Source organism: Podarcis pityusensis (genome assembly GCF_964106645.2).
Source record: "Podarcis pityusensis genome assembly, chromosome: 1".
In the NCBI taxonomy this organism is placed as follows: domain Eukaryota; kingdom Metazoa; phylum Chordata; class Lepidosauria; order Squamata; family Lacertidae; genus Podarcis; species Podarcis pityusensis.
In genome coordinates, this window is record NC_138028.1 from 21,763,467 (window position 1) to 21,786,710 (window position 23,244).

A 23,244-nucleotide genomic window follows, 5' to 3' on the forward strand; every position below is an offset into this window, starting at 1 on the left:
TGGGTGCCCACGCTAGGAAAGAGCACCCACACACCTAATTACTCCACCCTGAAACCCTGGGAAACTCTTGCTAGTCAGTGCCAGCAACAGTGAGCTAGAGGGACCGATGATCTGACTTGGTGTAAGGCAGAGTCTTATGCTTTGTATGTTTTCTAAATGTGTAGTTTCATATTTTTCTGGCTGAGCAACTGGCACATGCCCCAACTGCATTTAATCTGCTGTGTAATCTCCTGCAAGCGAGCAAGGGCACAAAACCCACACAACCTTCACAATGGAGAGTAGTTTTTGCCACTGCTGTGCTGCAGGTATGTACAGAGATAAATGACGACAAATCCAATGTAACACACTACTGAGTTTATTTGAAGGAAAATAATAACAAATATTATTAAGAGTAGTATTAAAGAGTTGTTCACTTTATAGCATTTTAATATAAAGCTTAAAATTGTGTTCTTTTGTCCAGCAGATTACAGCAATAAATACAGTATATCTTGGCTATGTATACACAGAAAAGGTTAAATTTTAATTACAAGGTTTTCTTCTGTTGTTAGGCTCTGATTCAAAGCCCAGTGCAAAGCAACAATGGGCTTTTCTATACATCTCAGCAGATCAGTCTGTCTCAAGGCTATTAAAATTCGCTTTTTAAAAATATTTAACATCGCTTTCTATGCAGTGACTCTATAATTTCTATGTACTATATGCAAATCTACAATCCCAAACCTTTTTCCCAGGGGAAGCTAGGAAGTTTGCGTTCTCCCTAGTGACCGCGGGATTGGGACTAGTTTTAAATCTTACAGTATACAAGTATTTTAAGAAGGAATAAGATACAGGATTACTATACAGGTAGTATACAGAGGGATGCTTAGTAGCTTGAGGACTGCAGGGAAGTACCAATGGTGAAAGAATGTTAAAGCACTTAAATTTACTTAAAATGAAAAGGACAACTGTTTAGCCACCTAATTTCTAAGTGCACTTTTGTAAGAATGCTCTCTGCAAGCAGGACTGGTTTCAGGTTTCTCCGATCCCCCGAAGCAAAATGCCAGAACTGACTCTAGAACCCTTAATGTTTTCAACTGCCTTCTCACTTACCCTCCTTTGGCAAGCGGTTAATGTGGAAGGTTTTCTCTCTCCTGGGATGCCAAAGGAGCAATCTGAAGCTCCCAGAGAAGGGTGGCTAAGGGGTCATTTGATGATGCAGCCTCCCCCACCCTCACCAGCGGAGAGGGGGGTCTGTGGCCACGGGAGGAAGTCTGCTTCCAGAGGCCTCCTCGTTGCAAACATCCACCTCCATTGCTCCTTTGGTGCTGGAAAAGCCCAGGAAGGCTGTGTTGCAGGGGCAGATTGGGGGAGGCCTTGGATCTGCACGATTCTAAGTCCTCCCATTTCCCCGATGAAGGGGGAGACCTACATGGAGCCTAGAGCAGATGTCCCACAGAAGGAGGAGGAATAAAGCTCCTCCACCCACCCCTTGCTTTGCTTGGTATAATCCCAGCAACTTTTAGGAAGTGGTGGATCCTCCACCACAGATTCTCTCAACAACCCTTTCTCCACCTTCTCTGTAAAGTGGCAACTCTCAGCACACTTACCTGGGACTAAGTCCCATGGAATTCAATAGGCCTAATGTCTGAGCAGACATGCATAGGGTTACTCTATAAGGGGCACTTCTGGACCTGCGGATCATGGGCCAAGGCCCAAGGAACTGCCTCTCTGGCAACCAGTCACGCTTTGAAGTGGCCACCGCCATTTGGGAAAGAGAAAAGAAAGAACGCCTGCAAAAATCCTCATTATATAGGGTCACTATCTTAAAGTGACAAGGTTTATTGCATTACTGAGTTTTGAGTTTCAAGACGACGACAGCAGCAAGAAAGCACTGAGGAGGTTTCTAAAAAACCCTGCTTGTTTTAAAATAGCAGCACAGAGCACTCCTTGGTACTGGTGAGCACAAACAACGGTGGGATTGAAAGATATTAAAAGTAAGAAGCAGGGGGAAGAGTAATTTCTTAGGGTCGGGTGGGGGTAGGGAAGGAGGAAAGGTTTTGAAGCACACACAGTTTAACATCTTGCTACAGCAGGCCTCAGAAGAAAATAAGAAGAGCCTGCTGAATCAGGCTGATGGCTCATCTGTTCCAACATCCTGTTCTCACAGCAGTGAACCGGATGTTTATGGGAAGCCGGGAAGCAGGACCCAAGTGCCACGGCACTCTCACCCGCTATGGTTTCCAGTAACTGGCATTCAGAGGCACACTGCCTCCCCCATTTGGTGTACCCTCAATGTGAAGAGGACACTGGACTGTTACCCACACAAGCAAGTACATATTTGTGGTTAGGAGTGGATGCGGCCAGACCACTAACTTCCGCTATTTGTATACACCTACCAGACGAAGGGGGAAAAAGGTGTAGCTACAGTACTGTTTTTAAGGATGGCCTTTAGTCTTATAGCTTTTAGCCCTATTATTGCTAGTCTAAGCAGAAGGTTCTGGAAGGTTCTGCCCGGTTCATAACGGATAAAACTGAGAGGCTGCTTCAGACGACTGGATTTCCACTTGAGCCATCTTAAACTGGGTGCACTGCAGCCACTTGCGGAGGACGGTGAAGTTGGTGTTCATCTGGCCCGATCCCTGCAGCATCCTAAGGCTATGATGGTTCACGTTGCTCTGGATCGCTTGCAGGCGGAGCTGCAGCCCAGCAGATAAATGCTGTTAAAATATACAAAAGGTGGGATTGTTGTTTTTTTAAATTTGTTTGATTAAATGAACATATCAGAGAGCTCTGTAAATTAATAGTTAAAGTCTTTTATGTATCAACCTTTTATGCTCTTTCACACCCACCCAATGCTCCTATCCCTTCTTTTAGCTTCTTTTAAATTCTTATAAACTTTTATATTCGCCTTCTGTTTTAATACCTTTTAGCTTTCCAAAACGCTTTTCAGATTTTAAATGCCTGTATACTACCCTTTTATGCTGGTCTATGAGCAGAATAAAGATTTGAATTGATTTGAATTGTTTGTTTTGATATATATCAGTCATTTTCTTTATTTTAAAAGGATTACAGACATGGGCCATAAAAACAGCTTACGAACAATTGTTTAAGACAATGTCATTCTGAAATAAAACAATCAATATTCACACCCAGCATAAGACGGGGGGGGGGGGGAATCCCACATTTTCCTCTACTCTCCTTATTAATGTGAGCTGCTTTGAAACTTGCCAAACTGCAAAGAGGTGCAGGGGCCTTTGTGTTAAGCACTTTAAAAGTTTAATTTGGAGTGGGAAGAACTGAAACAAATAACCACTCAGGGTAAAATCATTCCCCTCTCCTTCCCTTCCTGGCATCTTCCTTAAACTTAGAGAGGCAAGTTGCACTCTTGCAAAGCTACTCACCCCCCCCCCCCCCAGCACTGGAATTGGACAGCACTGACGAAATCGTTCCCTCTGGTTGCATGCTAGACGTGTCAATCACAGTCTGCACATGTTTTCCCTGTCTTCCCCATATCCTCTCACCCTGGTATTGCTGGTAAATGCAGGAGACAGGACATTCATGCAAACACTAATGTCTGTAGCATTTTTTATGTCTGGATTGCAGAGGTACCACAAAGTCCTTTCTTCGCCTCATGCCTCCTCATAAAGATCCCGCTTCGCCTCTGATGAGCCCTATATAATTCTGAAGCATCCTGCTACACTCCTACATTCCTCTGAATCCAATGCGCGCCCCCCCATTTATTACAGGCCTGCAAAAAGAACAACTTATCTAGCCGCCACAACCCAAGACAATGAGGCTGTGGTAAGTGTGGCTCTTATAAAGGAGGGGGTCCCCTCCATTTCAGATGATTCATCCAGGTCTATATGAGTTTTCAGTAGCCACATGTCAACAACAGAAACAGTGCTTTCGCTTCTCTCTCCCAGAGCTTCCTGCTTTGCTGCGCAAACTGCATGGCTCCTTGGGGGGCTGCCTTTGTATTGCCTTGTGCTCCTAATTGAGGCTTCACCCAGAATCGCCTGAGTCAGCTTGATTATCTGTGCTGCTCTCTAAAGTTCCCTTGCTTGGCCTTCTGTTTTCCTTCCCTTGCATGGCCCTGAGAGGCTGAGCCATGTGGAAGTTCAGTGAGTCCTTCTCGGATTCTGAAGGAGCTGCATCTGTTTCATCTCTTGGAAAGGTTTTTGTTTGGGGGAGTTTTTGCAAGCTGTTTTAGCCCCAGACTCCCTTGTCCTGGGTTGCATGGGGCAAAGGTAAAAGGTAAAAGTAAGTCCAGCCAAAGGTGACTATGGGGTGTGGCACTCATCTCACTTTCAGGCCGAGGGAGCCGGCGATTGTCCACAGACAGCATTCCAGGTCATGTGGCCAGCATGACTAAACCGTTTCTGGTGCAATGGAACACTGTGACGGAAACCAGAGCGCACGGAAACACCATTTACCTTTCCGCCGCAGTAGTACCTATTTATCTACTTGCACTGGCATGTTTTCAAACTGCTAGGTTGGCAGGAGCTGGGACAGAGCAACTGGAGCTCACCTTGTCGCGCAGATTTGAACCGCCAACCTTCTGATCGGAAAGACCAAAAGGCTCTGTGGTTTAGACCACAGCGCCACTCGTGTCCCTAATGGGCAAAGGTACAACAACATGACTGAGGATGAACTTATTAGAGTCTCAGTTCATGTAGAGACATCTGAGACCCCCCAGAGGGAGGCATCTCTGCTTCTCCAGCACCTCCCACTAGGGCCAGGGCTGTGAGAGACACCAGCAGTCTTGTCCTGCATGGGACTCACATCTAGCTGCTTCAACAGTCAGCCCTAGGCCAGAAGATGCAGCTGTAGTGAATACTGCTCCACTGCCTAATTTATTGTATTTTAATTTATTGTAAACTACCTTGAGAACTTTGGTTAGTAGGTGAGATGTAAATATTCCTGAATAAAGAAATAAAAATTAATAATTTACCCCCTTCTTTGTGCTCCCCCTCTGAGGGAGATGCTGAGGGTGGCATTATGACAGTGGGCCTTTTTAGTGGTGGTTCCCCAAATAGTGGAATGCTCTTCCTAGGCAGGAGTGCTTGACGCAATCATTGCCAACTTTTAGCCAAGAGGCAAATACATTCATGCCCACATAGGTATTTGGCATTCAGTTAGGGTCATAGAGTATGACGATACCCAAGCCTGTCTTGGTGTCCATCTTTTAATAGAGTGGGATAAGATTTGTCCTTTCAGTGTAATTGCAGGACACTTTTAGTCTATGAATTACCCTTCTATCTTTCTGACATATTTTGCGTTTTGTATCATGTATGCATTTGTAATTGCAAGTTGCTTTGATATGTTTTTGTAGTAAGCAATGGATAACCGCAATAAACAAATAATCCAGAATTCTTATGATGAATTTGGGCACAGAATTCAATGTTTTCTTACATAAAAATATACGGGGAAAAGGTTGAAGTTGGGCAGCTGGAAGTGGGGAGCCTACCTTTAGATTGGACTGAATCATTGGCAGCCACATCGGGATCAGCTGATGGAAGACAGAAATTGCATTATTTTCCTCGGCGTAGTGAGAATTAATTTATTACAGTCACCATGTTGTTATAATTACACACAGTCAGAAGAGGATGTGACTGATTTTCTTAGTCTGAAGAACGAACCATAAACCTTGCTGATAACATTCATTCACAGGTAGTACAACGAACATTTGCAGGGAACATTGGCTAAGCTGTGCTCTGTGCCATGTCTTTTATTTTAAAAAGTAAAATCTTTTAATAAACTGATGTTTAAATATTCCAGAAAAAACAAGAGCATTTTTCTTTTTTAAAAAAGAGATATTTATAAATGACTTTAAACTTTATTTAAAAATACATTTTTGCTGACCTTTCCACTGAAACTCTGGATTTTTGTGATCAATTTCCCCCCCATTTCTGCTTTGTAAAGATACTGCAGCTTGTTCCAATGAAATTGCCATGGTGTGGAATCTGCTTCAAATTGCTCCCCATGGTGCCTGCAACTGCCTATGTACTGCAGGGTGCCATTGGGGTTATGCAATTGACTTCAGAGCTCCAGAACTGACAGGCAGGGGAGGGAATTGCAGAGGTGTTCAAAGAGCTACTCAGTCCATGTGGCGTGCCACTGGCCGTGCAACCAACTCCACTGAGCAGTGGCAGCTGTCACATGCTCAATTTAAATCGACCTGTGCATGGCGGCTCCCCCCCCCTTTTTTTAGGAAGGTGGAGAAGGGTTGCAGTAGCCCAGTGCCAGAACATCTGCTCTACATGCAAAATGGTGGTGTAGAGGTTAGAATATTGGACCAGGACCTGGGAGACCAGGGGTAGGTAAAGCAGGAAAACCGATTGTGAATATATCCATTTGAGGATGCTGGGTGCTAAAAGTGAAGGGTTGCATGGAGAGAGGGTCCCTGGGGCTGGCCAGGAGCGTGCTGGGGAGGGTGGCCAGTGGCCGGGGAACTAGAAAGCGGGGAGGGAGGAGGAAACAGGGATCTTGGCGTGGGGTGAGGATGATGCACATGGAGTTGCCAGCAGCTGGGGGAAATGACTTCTGCTAAAGGATAGGAAGGCTTTGGTTTTAGGGAATGTGAGAGGAGGGTGGGATCTGCAGCAGCCTCTCCGGGTGAGAAGGCGGAGAGGAGTGTCTGCACCTTTAGCAGGAGGTGTGTGCGTGGAAAGGGGAATTTCAGCAGGTGTGGTGGAAGTCGGCAATTTTTTCCTCTTTTTTGCTCTTCAAAATATGGCAACCCTAACCTAATACCGCCCTCAACTTTCATGCAGCCCTTGGTCCTACACACACTGCAACCTTCATCTCAATAATCTCTACAGCCCTGTTTGTTAGATTGCTGTTATCAACATGTAGTGGGGAAAAGATTAAGAATCTTGAGCAGGGTTTGGGGACTGTGTTCCATACGTCAATGGACTTCACTTCCCATCAGCCAACATTTCCAATGTTATCTGCTTTTATAGTTCTCCTATCTGCATTCATATTTCTAGAAGTGTAACAATGATGGAAACTCTGTGTGTGTGTGTGTGTGTGTGTATGTTATTCTCGCCTTATACTGCATTTTATGCTGTTTTTTGATGCATCAATTAAGTGTTTTAAATTTGTTGTTAGCTGCCCTGAGCCCAGTTTTCTGAACTGGGAAGGGCAGGGTATAAATAAAAATAAATAAAATATAAAACCTTCTGTGGGTGATCAGTTCAGATCTCTTGCAAGAGTGATCTGTCCCTCCCCACCTGCCCACTGGGTGGGCAAGAAGAGGGAGAGAGCAAGAGTGGGGGGGAGGGGTAGTCACCTCTTTGGGCTTTGGGAACATTACTGGCTTCATTCCACCCACAGTCAGCATGTGGCCTGCAAAAGTTTGCCCTCGGTGGAGAAAAGGCTGCCCACCACTGGCCTACTTTTCTGTACATGCTCCTGTGACACACAGGAGGCGTCACCTGTAACCTGCAATACCTTGAGGATGGTGTTCAACCAAACCTCCACATTTTTCTTAGCACATGGACATGCCTATATCACATCTGCTAACTGTGCCTGCTTCTGGCATTTGCTAAGCTCAGATTTCTGTGGAAGAAGAGGGCTGCAACCGTTGATTTGTTTGGGGTTGTTGTTCTTATTTTATATTTAAGTGTGCGCCAGGTTCGCTTCAAGTCCGAAGGCCCCTTTGACATGTTATCCGCGCTCTCCCATATTATTTAAGGAGTTGGACATATTGTTCTAAAGCGCTCCTCCAAATGGCATCAAGATTTGCAATTTTCCAATTAAGCTCCCTAGAGCTCCGTGTACAACCTAATCAGTATTGACAGCATGAGATAAACCACCCTCCAGAGGATGCGCTTTCATTGACCAAACCAGATGGCGTAATACTTGGCTGTGTTCTGTTAGTGGGTTGTTGTCCCTAATTACCAACAGCATTGGTTAGGGAATCCCAGTGAAGAGCAGAACACAACTGCATTACAGCGTGGAGGCGAGATCTTGAAACGTTAGGAAGATGGCTTTGCCCTTGCAGTGACTGTCAATTACACACAGAAGCAGAGCTGGACAAGCCTAGATCCCTAACAAGCAGGCAGCAAGCCAAACAGCTAGGATGCTGTATGCCCCGTGGGGTGAGAGAGGTGTGTTTAACCCTATAGAAAACTGGGGTGCACAAGCTGTCTCCATTAGCCCCAGCTAGCATGGCTAGTGACTGGGGATGAAGGCAGTTGAAGGAGCAACCGATACAATCAAGAGTCTGGAAATCAAGCCTTATGAGGAACGGTTGAAAGAGCTGAGTATGTTTCGCCTGAAAAAGAGGAGTCTGAGAGGAGCTATGATAGCCATATTCAAATATCTCAAGGGCTGTCACCTAGAAGATGGAGCAAGCTTGTTTTCTCCCACTCTGGAGGGTAGGATTCGAACCAATGGCTTCAAATTACAAGGAGATTCCAACTAAACACCAGGGAAAACTTTCTGACGGTAAAAGCTGTTAGGACAGTGGAATGGGGTCTCCCTCGGCAAAAACATTTTATCTTAAATAAACAAAATAAAAAATAAATTTTCTGCATGCATTCTGATGGCTCTTCCCACCTAATGCTCCAAGAGAAAGCCCATCAGTTGGCAACAGATGTTACCTTTTGAACAACAAAGGCAGCTTTTTGGTAAAAAGGCTGGAAGAAAGCAAAGAAGAACGATTGCTTATATTTTCCCCTTGTCTCTTTGACCCATGTTTCCTAAGAACCACATCGTTTTGGGGAAAGGAATCAGCTGAGTTACATAAAAACTGTTTTACCAGCTGAACCCAGTCACCAGAGTTATTTCCTCTCTATTATAAATGAAGGAATCTCCATCCTGCATGCTACTTGGAGCGCAGGAAAAATTCCAGTTCTGTTGACTGCAATTTCTCCTTTCGGATGCACAGGATTTTGGATTCTAACCATCTTTTAAAAAAAGAAGAAGGAAAAAGTATACTCAATGGAGAATTGACCTACCTTGACGAAAATAGTGGAATTGCATTCCTGCAAAGCCTCCATCAAGCTGATCACATGGAGACATACCATCTCTACCATCTGTGGAGGGGAGAAAGATGTTGAAATAAAGTAAATACTCAGTGCCATATCATCGTGAAAACAAAACACACCAAACAGAACCGAGACTGATGGGATTAACCTAGATTCATTAGCATGGTACTTAAATGAAAGCAATACAGAATCGCAGAATTGTAGAGCTGGAAAGGACCACAAAGGTCATTCAGTCCAGCCCCCTGCAATGGAGGGATACAGGTGAAACTCGGAAAATTAGAATATCATGGAAAAGTTCATTTTTTTCACTAATTCAACTTAAAAGGTGAAACTAATATATGAGATAGACTCATGACATGCAAAGCGAGATATGTCAAGCCTTTATTTGTTATAATTGTGATGATCATGGCGTACAGCTGATGAAAACCCCAAATTAACGATCTCAGAAAATTAGAATATTAAATGAAATCAGCAAAACAAGGACTGCAAATAGAGCAATATTGGACCTCTGAGAAGCAGAAGCATGCATATGTACTCAGTACTTGGTTTGGGCCCCTTTTGCATCAATTACTGCCTCAATGCGACGTGGCATGGATGCTATCAGCCTGTGGCACTGCTGAGGTGTTATGGAAGACCAGGAAGCTTCAATAGCAGCCTTCAGCTCTTCTGCATTGCTCGGTCTCATGTCTCTCAACTTTCTCTTGGCAATGCCCCATAGATTCTCTATGGGGTTCAGGTCCGGCGAGTTTGCTGGCCAATCAAGCACAGTAATCCCATGGGCATTGAACCAGGTTTTGGTACTTTTGGCAGTGTGGGCAGGTGCCAAAGTCCTGCTGGAAAATGAAGTCAGCATCCCCATAAAGCTCGTCTGCGGAAGGAAGCATGAAGTGCTCCAAAATCTCCTGGTGTGTTGACCCTACACTTAATGAAGCACAGTGGACCAACACCAGCTGATGATATGGCTCTCCAAATCTCTTTTCTGATGAGAGCAGCTTTTGCATCTCATTTGGAAACCCAGAGTCTGGAGGAAGAATGGGGAGGCACACAATGACAGATGCTTGAAGTCCAGTGTGAAGTTTCCACAGTCTGTGTTGATTTGGGGAGCCATGTCATATATTAGTTTCACCTTTTAAGTTGAATTACTGAAATAAATGAACTTTTCCACAATATTCTAATTTTCCAAGTTTCACCTGTATTTTGCCCAATGTGGGGCTCAAACTCACGATCAAGAGTCTCATGCTCTACCTACTGAGCTATCACCTTAAACCATCAACACATCAGATTGAATATCCAGTAAAGAAGTGGAAACCCAACATTACCTTTCACATAGCCATGACAATCTGTAAGAGATTTTTTTCAGTTTTAGCTTCCACCAGTGCAACCCAATGATGCTCTATATATTTCAATTAACCTTGAAAAGGCTTTTCAAGCATCCCATTCAGGACAACCGCCATGCATAGCAGAGCCGGATTTCTTTAAAAAGAACTGGATTCTCTCTGAAGTTAACTTGCTATCTGGGTCCTATTTATTCCCTGCCCATCCAAAGTGATTTATCATTCTGAATCAGCAGTGAGCTATGAATATGTAATCTTCAAAGCATAAAACATGGCATACAGGGCAGGGGGATGTCTCCCAGCCTTGGGTTGTAAATATCATTTTAACTTTTATGTGATGTAAATATAAAGGTAAACCAAGGCAAATGTAACTCGATAACGAAAAGGCCATGGAATTTTCAATATTGCTGATAAAGTTAAACCCTTTTGGTAGCCTCCTTCATCGTTATTTGGATATTTTAATTAAACTTCAGAACAACCCAATTAAATTCCATCTGGTCCAACCCCCTGCAATGCAAGAATCTCAACTAAAGTATCCATGACAGGTGGCCATGCAACCTCTGCTTAAAAACCTCCAAGAAAGGAGAGTCCACCACCTCCCGAGGGATTCCATGTTGGGTGGGGTTGCCATATGTCCTCTTTTTCCAGGACACATCCTCTTTTTCCATAGGTAGAGTCACTATAGCAATCCACAGTTAAAAGTAGAAGTCGGCAAATTTGTCTTCTTTTTTGCTCTTCAAAATATGACAACCCTAATAATGTTGGGCTCCTTTGGTATATATATTTAATAAATAAATGTATCCCAGCAGGGTAATAATAATAATAATAATAATAATAATCTTTCAGCAGGAATCTAAAGCAATATTTATGCATATATTCCATTTATTTATGAAATGTTGCGAGGGCGCCTGCCTAACAGGCAGGGAGTCTCAAAGCATGCGTGCTGCCACATTGCAAGATTCTCTCCTGGAAATGCAATTTATTCTACTACTGAGCTATATAGCCCTATAGTCTTCTGGCTGCCAGTTGTGTGCATGTGTGTGTGCCCTACGATTTTCATTTTCAAATGGTCTATCTAAAGGCATAGGCAAACTCCGGCCCTCCAGATGTTTAGGACCACAATTCCCATCATCCCTGACCGCTGGTCCTGTTAGCTAGGGATGATGGGAATTGTAGTCCCAAACATCTGGAGGGCCAGAGTTTGCCTATGCCTGGTCTATCTATTGCTTGGGGCTTTGTGGGATCTCGCCTAGCTCTGCTCACTGCCTCTGACTCACCACCTTGTTATGTGCCATCAGCTGGAGGATGCTTGGGGTGACTCGGCTCCAGAACTCCAAGGCGGTCAGGATGGCGGTGAAGCTGAATTCGTTCTGGTTCTGCACCGTGGGCGCAACCGCCGCTTGTTCACAATACACCGTCCACAGCTGAGCAAATATAAAGGCGTGGAAGAGGGAGCACATGTGCAGGACAGACGTCTGCAGAAAAGAGAACCGGGGGGGTGGGGAGCGTTAGCTTTTTCCTTCCAGCAGTGCATTATGGGATGCGCACAACCTGCCCCGGAGTACCAGAGCATGACAATTCCCTCGTCCGATAATAACACACCCGCCCGTCAAAGCAATCCTAATCAAATATGGCTCTGTCAAGAATTCCCTCAGATTTTCCTTCCCTGTCAGTGAGCGATATGACAACTCATTCATATTGAAATAGCAGGCTTATAATTCACAGGCTAGAGTTAGGCAAAAGGATAGACAAGCTGAAGGCCATTAAAAGTGAAAAAGAAACACTCACAGAACCACAGAGCTTGTTAGAACAGGGAGAGAAAGGAAATGGAAGAATATTGGAGTGTTTAGAACAGCCTCTCCACCCTGGTGCCCTTCAGATTTACTTGGATGACAATTCCCATCATTCCTGACCAATGGCTATGCTTGCTGAGGCTGATGGGAGCTGGGAACACAGACATGTGGTCTGTCAGGCTCAGTCCTGTCCACACTAGCAAGAGCTCTTCAGGGTTTTAGAACAGAAACATTACCAGCTCTCATTGGAGATGACAGGGATCCCCACCCCCAATTTTTAAAATTGAGTTTCAAGGATTTTTAACAATTTAACTACAAATTTAAAAGAATTTTTGCAAGTTGAGTTCCCACCCTTTCTCCCAGGTGCTTCCATAACCACTCTTTCCTGCTGTGTTATATAACATACTTTATCAATTACATTTCCCCTTCATTACAGTAATTATTCATTTATTTCCCCCTTAATTCAATTCATTATCCATTTCCCATCCACTGCTATTTCGGATCCTGATCCGGCTTCTGTTGACTTTAATGTTTTCCAGAGAAAAAGGCTCCAATCTTCCATAAAACGTTCGATATTTTAATCTCTTATACTGCCTCCTTTGTCATGTCCACGTGAGATGACCGGGAATGAACCTGGGAACTTCTGCATGCAGATGACATCTTGATTCAGTTCATGTTTAATGATGAGCCTACCCAATTCACACTTTCTGAAACAGTATGCAAAGTGAAACACAGCCACCCTTTGAAATTCACGCTCCTTCGAATTTTGTAACGCAATTCTCCAGCCAAGCCATGTGCACACATATGCATATATTAGGACAAAGTTTGCAATAAAGCACTAAAAATAACACCCCAAAGTACATTCTGCTAAGGACCTCTGTTTTGCAAAAAATAAAAATAAAAATGTGTATATTAGGGTGAATTACACACAAACCTACTGGGGAAAATTTGTACTAAGACGCTGATGAATTTTCACGAGGGCTAAAAGTGGAGAACTGAACATAAGGCTGGAGGGAATGAGAAACGGAAATTGACAGATTCAACCAACTTTATTGACCATCAGCCTCTGATCAAAATACTGTGCAACAGCTGCAGAGTCTTCTCAGCATCCACTGCCAAGGGGCAGTAGCTCTGACAAGGATCTTAATTACCCAGGCAAATTGGCAGCAGAGTAGGCAGCCATTCGGGTTAATTAGGCTGAAATCTATATAGTCAAATGTTGTTTAGGCACAACCAGCAGAATACTTGTACCTTGGACTGCTCTGGAAACCCAATCAGGATCACAATGAGGTGGTCAGCGACATGAGAGCCAGCATCCAGTGGAATGGGCATACATGTTGAAGGGGAATTTGGACAGATGACATTATGCGTCAGCGACCCCAGCAGGAGCCACGAGAGCAAACGAATATGAGATACGCATTCAATGAATTCTTTGGGCCTGTTGGAAAAGATAATGCATTTCAGTGTCTTGTTATCCCAAAGGCTTTATTCCCCATGCCTTGAAATATTATTATGCTAACAAATGCATGAACATTACTGTATTATGGATGCAGAACATGGGCAAAGTAAATATTAACATGCCTTTTCAGGTGATCCATTTGTTTCAAACAGTGAATAGGGTGGGGAACCTCAGGCGGAGGGCCAAACACGGCCCTCAGGCCTCTGTACCTGGCCCCTGGAACTGTGGTGCAGATTCAGATGTCTTTTCTCAATGTGTTACTTTTGTTGAAGGGAAGTAACACAAACTGCAATGTTTTGTTTCTAGGAAACTTCAGTTTCTTTCCTGCTCCCCAGCTAGTGTGTACATAGTGATGATGTTGCTGGCATCCATCTGTCTCAAGAGACAATGGAGTGCAGCTCTGGGGTGAACTGAAGTGACCTCTTTGGGGTGCAAGGCTAGGCAGTCCTGAATTGCCCAGATGACAAGCTTTGCTGATGTGGTCCAAAGGAAAGCAGAGCAATACGTTTGGCACTGGCTTGGCTATAGGAGTTGCCAGAAGAAGGCACCATCAAACCGTCTTAGGGACTCCACTCTGGTTTGGTGTAGAGCCATTTCTTCTCCCGAAAAGAACCCACAAGGCAGATGAGGTTTAGGATCAGCGTTTTCCTTCTCCCAGATGGCCTACCTTCCCAGGTTGAGAAGCCTCATCTGCCCCTCACTTCCTTCTACAGCATGTGCAGAAACCACCTTCTTGACAGTTGGACCCATTGCTGGGTCCAGGGAAGCCTGTCTTCTCATGCAGGGCAAGTCCCTAACTCATTGAGGGGTTGAGACCCATTGGCTACCCTCACCTCCTGGAGACCACATTTGCCATTACAAGTGATGGACGCAACTCCCCACTTTCACCCCTCTTCATGGCACACCCATCTGGTAATGCGTTTTAACGCTCTTAATGTTACACTGTTTGCAGCCGATACTTCCTTACCCCTGTTGCATTGCAGATGGAGGATGGTATAGCCAAGGGAGGTAACGAACTACGGCCTTGTTGTCCCTGTGATTGCCACGCGAGATCTCCATCGCAGCAATCTGGGCTAAACCGACCTTCAGATGCCCACCAAAAGTGTCCTCATGCAATGGCTGGGAACATGTCTTCATGTGACTCTGTGGTGGAAGGACATTCAGCATATTGGGGGTATTAAAGGTAAGACATTGGGTGATTAAAGGCATTTTGAAGGCCAAGGAAGCTGTTCCATTTATATGAAAACACTGTGTTCACTAGAGCAGCTTTCACCAACTCCAGATGTTTTGAACTACAAATGATGGGAGTTAAAGGCTGCACTAAAGACCGAATATCCAGGTTATATGATACTTCTATCTGTTTATCAAATACCTTTATTATACCTGCAAAAGGTGAAGACTCGTTTGTTTGCCCAAGTGTTTGGTTGAGCTGGTTGATTGAGAGTGAGCTTTGGTTATGATTGGAGTTTTTAAAAAACTGCTACTCTTATTGTTTATTGATAGTTATGAGTGTTTGGAGTTGACTATTCATTTACTTATAGAGACAACTTTTCACCAAGGGCCCCAAAGCAACTTCCAAAAGTGCAACAAACACTCACCAAAACCCAGTAAATTAAAACCAAATACAGTTTGGAAACCAGATCATGCAGTTCACACAGGGCAGAACAGGGCAATCTGACAGCCCAGAACAGGCTAAACAACTCCTCCAAAAGTTTGCTCTGTTGGGACTAGATAATCCAAGTCCAACAATGAAGTTGCCATCTGTACCTCTAGGGGGAGAGAGTTTCAAAGGGTGCAGTTACCAACAAGGCCCTGCTTCCTGCTTTAGCACAGCAAGCAATTCTCAGCAGTTCCACTGGCCTAGCACAAGTTATTTGAATGAGTCCTGACACCCCTGTGGACCCTGGTCACTATTTTCTACTTTTTGCTGCTCGTACAGTCACCCTTTCTATAATCGTTATTGTAGGAAGCTACTTTTTCAACTCTCCCATAAAACATGGCAAGGGCTTTCAGAAAGCATCTAAAGGTTCTCCCAACTATATGGATGGCCAAAATGTAGAACTCCCCAAACGAGGCAATAACATCATTTGAACTGATGTGTCTGAATGCTGTACTCACCTTTAATTTAGTTAACGTATGCATATCGGCAATAAAATCCAAAACTTCACCAATGTACTGTCTCATGCATTCCATGGCTGCTGTTCCACACTAAAACATGGAAGAACAATGGTCAACTATCAGGGCTCCTCAAAGCACAATAATGGAAGTCCATTTTCCTTCCCTCACCCAGCCCAAAACCAACTGAATCCTGAACCCTATATATGTCTACTCAGAAGTAAGTCCCACCTGGTTCAGTTGGACCCAGTAAGTGGGTACAGCATTGCAGCCTTATAGCTGATTAATCTCAAGACAAATATTGTTCCTAGTCAGTTACACAAGTGTAGCCTCACTGATTGCAAAAGGACTAATAGTACTGTAAGTGATTGTGATTTTTTTTAGGCTTACTATCCTAACACTGGCTGCTGCCAATCGTGGTAAGGTTGTAGTTGAATTTTTTTCTGGCCTGGAGTGGAGGGGCAGAGAATTCAGAATGTAACTGGTCAGTCCTGCAACGAAATATTCAACCTTAACTCCCTTTCCGACCCAAAGTAATCAGCTGATATGGATAACAGATTGCCCCTCTTTGACGAGCGATGATTTGGGCCCACAAATTCAGAGAGTCTCAGTTGAGGTTCACTTGGTGGAATTCGGAGGGCGAGAGAAGAGACAATCTGCTCAAATTCTGCATTTTTGCAGCTGACCCAAGTGCTTCTCATTTCTCTATGCTAATATAAAATCTACGTAGGGCTGAACTACACCACCTTCTGTCTCCTCCACAGTTACGCCTGTCAGTCGGCTTGACAGGACAACAAACAGCAAAAATAAGGTCACAGAGAGCCCTGTCAAAGACTCCTCCATCTTCCAGTGGGCTTGGAAGAAGGATTCCACATGTTGCTTCTTTCAAACTGAATGACAGAACGATAAAGGGTATTGTGCACCAGCCCCTTGAATACCAATGACTGAATCTGAAGGATTTTCTCTTTCTTTTTATTCAGTTTCTCCCCGTTGCACTAAATATGTTGAGTACAAACAGAATAATCTGCTCTTCCACGTTTCCAGCCCTGCCCTCAAGCTACCAGTCTCCATTGTATCATCCTAACTCAAAAAACATTATAGTTCAACTGGGGAATGGTGTTGTGACTGTTAGTATCATTTAAGCTTAGAAGGTTTGGAGCAGGGGTAGGCAACCTAAGGCCCGGGTGCCAGATGCGGCCCAATCGCCTTCTCAATCCAGCCCGTGGACGGCCTGGGACTCAGTGTGTTTTTACATGAATAGAATGTGGCCTTTTATTTAAAATGCATCTCTGGGTTATTTGTGGGGCCTGCCTGGTGTTTTTACATGAGTAGAATGTGTGTTTTTATTTAAAATGCATCTCTGGGTTATTTGTGGGACGTAGGAATTAGTTCATTATTATTTTTTTCAAAATATAGTCCGGCCCACCACATGGTCTGAGGGACGGTGGACCGGCCCACAGCTGAAAAAGGTTGATGACCCCTGGTTTGGAGTTTCTTCTCCTGAAAGACAGAAAGCATGCACTATATTGAAACTACCGTATTTTTCGCTCCATAGGACGCACTTTTTCCCCTCCAAAAATGAAGGGGAAATGTGTGTGTGTCCTATGGAGCGAATGGAGGCTTTCGCTGAAGGCTGGAGAGCGAGAGGCATCGGTGCGCACCGACCCCTCTCGCTCTCCAGGCTTCAGGAAGCTATCCGCAAGCCTTGCAAGCCCGGTGGGAGTTCCCGCGGGCTCACAAGGCTTGCAGGCAGCAGCCTGCAGCCCCGGCGAGTGTCCGCAAGCCTTGCATGCCCGGCAGGAGATCTCGCCGAGCGCGCGAGGCTTGGGGCAGCAGCCTGTCGCCTGAAGCACGGGGAGCCCTCCGGAGGGCTCCCCGTGCTTCGGGCGAGTGTCTGCAAGCCTTGCGCGCCCGGCAGGAGGTCCCGCCGAGCGCGCAAGGCTTGGGGCGGCAGCCTGTCGCCCGAAGCACGGGGAGCCCTCCGGAGGGCTCGCCGTGCTTCGGGCGAGTGTCTGCAAGCCTCGCGCGCCCGGTGGGAGGTCCCGCCAAGCGCGCGAGGCTTGGGGCGGTAGCCTGCAGCCCGTAGCACGCGAGGCTTGGGGCGGCAGCTGGGGGGGAATAATTTTTTTTATTCATTTCCCCCCCCCCAAAAAACGAGGTGCGTCCTATGGGCCGGTGCGTCCTATAGAACAAAAAATACGGTAAGTCACTAAGTTTCAAAGTGGATGGAATGCCATATGATTCTGCAGTGATTAGCACAAACCTTTGACTCCGTTCTGTCCAGGGGTCATATTCCTATCTATTTACCTAAGAAGAGTCCCATGATATAAATAGTAATAGATTTATGGTGGCACAAGCTTCCTACTAGGCAGAGGGCCTTCTTGGTAGTGGCGCCCACCCTGTGGAATGCCTTCCCATCAGATGCCAAAGAGATAAACAACTACCTGACATTTAGAAGACATCTGAAGGCAGCCCTGTTCAAGGAAGTTTTAAATGTGTGACATTTTAATGTATTTTTAATCTTCGTTGGAAGCCGCCCAGAGTGGCTGGGGAAACCCAGCCAGATGGGTGGGGTACAAATAATAAATTACTATTACTATTACCATTACATCACATGAAGGCCAATGTTACATAAACAATGTTGTTATTTTCTGCACAGTTTTTGCCTTTTCCTTGAACTGAAATTAATTAAATAATTGATTATGTTTGTTTCTGCCAAAGCAAAGTGGATAATGCAGGTTTTAGTGGAAGCCAAACTGTGGCAGAAAAGAAACAGTGCTGATTGTGTTCAACATAGCACAGGGTGGAAATCGCTGCCTTTTTATATCCCAAGCCCCAGCTGGCATGGCCAGTAGTCAAGGATATGGAGATAAATATATATACTCTTCTTCTGTTTCAAGTCCCTTCCAACTGGAAAATTTGGGCTACACACATACAAAGCTAAGGAATGGTAAAGAAATACATAGCTTATGAAGAGGCGACTTATGTTTTGTTACTTACTCCAGGGATGGAAGCGATCATTTGCTTGTGTAAGATCAATGATTCAGCTAGTTTTGTTCCAGCATCTGCACAAACAAACTAATAAGAAATAACATATTAACCAATTTTGTGGACTGCTGGTGGTAAGGATGCAATAATCTCTAATTTATTAGTTTATTAAACAAAGTTTCTTCTTGCTGATATTTGCAGTAATTTTGCTGCTCATAAAAGGGAGAGCTTATATTGGAAACAAGAACCGTTATCAAGAAGTCAACCCAATTCTTTTTCACTGTATACATACATACATACATACATACATACATATATTTAAAGCACTGTATAAAAATTAAGACGTGTATTCTCATTTCTTCAGCAGCAAGTTTAAAGCGAAAGAGGATTTTCAATCAAAGCTCATTACACAGCCTGCAGTCCTGGTACCATTATGTCAATTATAGTTCCAATTGACTTAATGAAGGCTTTCATTCCAGAGCAAAACATTTCTCCTCCTTGTGAATTTTCTCTTCTTTTTCTTACTGAGTGTGAGCAACTATTCTATACATCAGATAGAATTTTTAGAAATAACATGTGATTAAAAAAAAATACGGACCATGTATTAAAAACCAGGGTTGTCAACTTTTTGGGTCCCATGAGTATATTTGCAAACTGGAGAAACTGTAAGCAACACCATTCATATACCATAACCAAGCACACGTTACAACCTATTTTATTGCCTACAACAGAATATTCCTTCCAACCTGAGGAAGGCCTCTGTGGGTGAATGGGCACCCCCGGGTGCCATGTCGGCAAACTTCTGCTCAACTAATGCGTTCCAGGACAGAAAGAGATTCCAAGATGTGAATCTTTCTTACCCCGAACCTACAGAATGCAGTGGATGGGAGCACATTGCATTCAAGGTTCAACATGAGGTTATGTGCATGAGCAGGCAAACTAAGGCCCAGGGGCCGGATCCGGCCCAATCGCCTTCTAAATCTGGCCCACGGGTGGTCCGGGAATCCGCATGTTTTTACATGAGTAGAATGCGTGCTTTTAATTAAAATGCATCTCTGGGTTATTTGTGGGGCATAGAAATTCATTCGTTGTTTTTTTTTTTCAAAATATAGTCCGGCCCCCACAAGGTCTGAGGGACAGTGGACCAGCCCCCTGCTGAAAAAGTTTGCTGGCCCCTGGTTATGTGACACAAGTGACCATAACAGAAAATGGAAGAGGCTTGGATGCATTCCTGCCACTGGAAAGTTTGATGCAGTAAATCATTGTATTTCAGAGTGACATATGATGCTGGGGAGTATCACTGTTTTGTGAGTCGGGAGGAAATTAAAATATTGCAATCAAACAAATGGTCAGCACTTTGTTCCACCTGGTAGAAACCACGATGTATTACAGGGACAGACTAGATAGAACAGCCTTCCCCAACATGGCGCCTTTCCGATGGTTTGGACCACGACTCCCATCATGGCCATGGCAGTTAGGGTTGATGGGAGTTGTAGTCCAAACCATCTGGAGCACACCAGGCTGGGGGAAGACTGGAATAAAAACAAGGCAGTAAATTGAGAAACTGGGGACAAAGAGTTATGGTCCTTAAGTATATTCAGCATCTTTACTATACAGGGGTCCCTTCCAACTCTACAATTCTATGATTCTGTGATTCCTTTTGTTGGCCCTGAATCTCCCAACGTTCGTAGCAAGTCTCATTTAGGTGGACAGATCTGCACAATTGCTCGTTCTCATGACGTGATAACTGGCTTAGTGTTATGTGCAAACCAGGCAAATGTGAGTCAGGGAGGAGTCTTTGGCTATACAAACTACAGTGGTACCTCTGGTGAAGTACTTAATTCGTTCCGGGGGTCTGTTCTTAACCTGAAACTGTTCTTAACCTGAAGCACCACTTTAGCTAATGGGGCCTCCTGCTGCTGCTGTGCCACCAGAGCACAATTTCTGTTTTCCTCTTGAAGCAAAGTTCTTAATCCGAGGTACTATTTCTGGGTTAGCGGAGTCTGTAACCTGAAGCGTATGTAACCTGAAGCGTATGTAAACCGAGGTATCACTGTATGTATGTGCACATATGGTAAAGCAGAGGTGCACAAATGCTCCCTTCTTCTTTTTTTTTTTGCAACCGGCTAATCTGGCACATGCAAGTAATTAAGCTGAATGTGTTTTGAGATCATTTAAATGTGAACAGGTGTCAACAGCCATGCATCTGCAAAGAGCAATGGCCTCCTGTTCATCTTTACTGTTTCCGAGGCTCTCGTTTTGGACGTTATCTGCATCCCTCCAGGAAGTGGGGTGTGTTTCAACATGACATCGCAAGCGGAAGACGGGGCAAACTAGACAAAGGCCCCACCACTTATTTCCAAAGCATCTCACTATCGGCCATATCAACTCCTTGCAAGATGCCAAAACGTCACCGGCAACAGATTTAATGCCAGTATTGAAAAGCCACAAAACAACAGAACAGAAACAGGATAAATGTCTGCTGTGCCTCTCCCTAGAAATCTGCTGTCTGTGATAAAGTGTCAGCAAAGGCTTCAGGGGTAGTTGGTTGGGCAGAGATCCAGGAAGACAAGTAGTCTAGGTTTAGGGATGGAGAGAATGACCTCAGCAACAGGCTGAGGCCTATGTAAGGGCCTAGATTTAGAAAATGAGAAAGATGCCTTAAATTGAATCAGACCATTGGTCCATGTAGCTCAGCTTTGTCCACACTGATTAATCTTTAACATCAGCAGTCTTTAACATTAGCAGTAACATCTAGACCAAAGGAGCGTTTCAGCCCTGTTCTTAAGTTTGTTTAAAATCTAAAACAGCTTATCTTGTATTCCTTTCTTTGAATTTGTGATATGTAGGGTTTTTTAACCTTTTTGTAAAGGCAATAATAGATTTTTCACAGCCGAGTCCTCAACTCCTTATTACTACTGCTTGGCTTTCTTTAAATAGGGCTATGTCTAAAACTTGAAAACTTTAGGTTTTCAAACCTTTTTTGTAAACTCGGGAGCATTTCAGCCCTGTTCTTGAGTTTGTTTAAAATCATTTAAGGTTTATGATTTCTCTATTTCCTTCTGAGGAAACTGAATAGTTCAGTGAAACGAGGTTTGTAGCCGGCATCCCATTAAGACTTTGTTCAATTCTAGGTTTTTCTAATTTTTTCCTTAAACTTTTTGATTTTTCTTATTTAGTTTAATTCTATAAGATAATATTTCTAGTCGATTACTTCTCATTTCAGGGATTTTCACGGTATTTTATTTGTTTTGTGTAAATTGTCCACACTGATTGGCAGCTGCTCTCTGGGGTTTTAGGCAGGGTCCTCACCCAGCCCTACCTGGAGATGAGGGGGATTGAGTCTAGGCCCTTCCGTACGGCCCACCACTGAGCTATGGCCACATGACATTCTGCCCTATGCTTGCTCCTTGTTGCTGTCAGCAGAAATCAGCATGGAGACAGTATTAAGGCCTTGGTGGAAAGAAAAACCCCGTAGCATTCAAGATGCATGAGATCTCTCCCTCCCACCCTGAAGGAATTACAAACTGATGTCCCTGACCAGAGTCAGGGCTGGTGATGGGGGCATGATTCAGTGGCAGTTTGCATGCAGAATGTGCCAGGTTCAGTCCCTGTCATCTCCAAGTAAAAGGATCTCAGGTAGCAGAAACCTTGGACCAGCCTTCCACACCCCAATGGACTCCAGATGTTCTGGACAATGAGTCCCATTATCCTTGACCATTGGTCATGCTGGCTGGGGCTGATGAGAGCTCTGGTCTGGAGGGCAGCTGTTTGGGGACAGATGTGTTGTGACTAGCTATAGGATTGGGCAAAGAGCCCTGTTCCATCTGCTGTGGTCACTGTTAGTATTTGCACTGTATTTGTTAGAAAATGCATTTTACAAAGAATAAATTTCACTGCGGAAAAGAAAACACATGTAATGTAACAGCTGCAAAGCAGGTGGTTCCCATTAAGGTGACAGAAACGCTGAACTATGGTGTTGTTAACTTAACTCCCTTTAAAAGTGAGTGTGTTAGTGCCTTAGACAGGGTGGGAGTTAAGGTTCGGCTGGTTGTACCGTCGTTTTTTCGCTGACTGAGTTTTGCTGACTGAGAATATGGGAGTGTGAAGACTTCAAGCAGATGCTGTCCAGAGGGGTTTGTGAGAACAGACAAGCTATGGACCAATGGCTTATGCACTGCTACAAAGGAGTTTTGAAAGCAAAAGGACTAAACCCTCTCTTGGGCTCAAGGGAGAGAAAGGTATTGCATTGGACTTAATACATATGAATAATACAAATTGCTCTGTTGCTGCCATCCTGACAAGTCAAGATTCATCTTCAGTTCTTGTGTGTGGAGTCCACTCCATCCCTGAGGTCTGAGGGTGAAACCACTGCATTGCTCTGAATAACTAAAAAAAATAGCTAACAGTCATTACCCCCACAATCCCATACAGCTGCTGATTCCAGGAACAGTTCTGCTCCAGGGAATCCCCCCCCTATACCCATGTCAAGAGCATGAGGACAGGTTTCGAACCCCAGCACCCTATGGGCTTTACTCCTAGACACACCCTAAGCCTTTGGCAGCGTCACTCTCGCTTCCAAGGGA

General features: G+C 44.4%; 1 protein-coding gene across 7 annotated transcripts in view; it reads right to left on the bottom strand.

Moving 5' to 3' along the window:
• Positions 1–339: 339 nt before the first annotated feature.
• Positions 340–23,244, bottom strand: part of UNC79 (unc-79 homolog, NALCN channel complex subunit) — a 134,635-nt gene continuing 111,730 nt past the window's right edge. For 6 of the 7 annotated variants that reach the window (XM_081001368.1, XM_081001369.1, XM_081001366.1 and 3 more), the window contains 8 exons: positions 18,671–18,748; positions 15,674–15,763; positions 14,523–14,698; positions 13,348–13,534; positions 11,581–11,778; positions 8,940–9,017; positions 5,444–5,485; positions 340–2,693 (listed from right to left, as the gene is read on the bottom strand). In XM_081001368.1, the coding sequence (XP_080857494.1) occupies positions 2,493–2,693; positions 5,444–5,485; positions 8,940–9,017; positions 11,581–11,778; positions 13,348–13,534; positions 14,523–14,698; positions 15,674–15,763; positions 18,671–18,748 (1,050 nt within the window). In that variant the 3' untranslated portion in view covers positions 340–2,492. The remainder of the gene's footprint in view (positions 2,694–5,443; positions 5,486–8,939; positions 9,018–11,580; positions 11,779–13,347; positions 13,535–14,522; positions 14,699–15,673; positions 15,764–18,670; positions 18,749–23,244) is intronic. The other variant, XM_081001365.1, reaches the window with a different exon arrangement.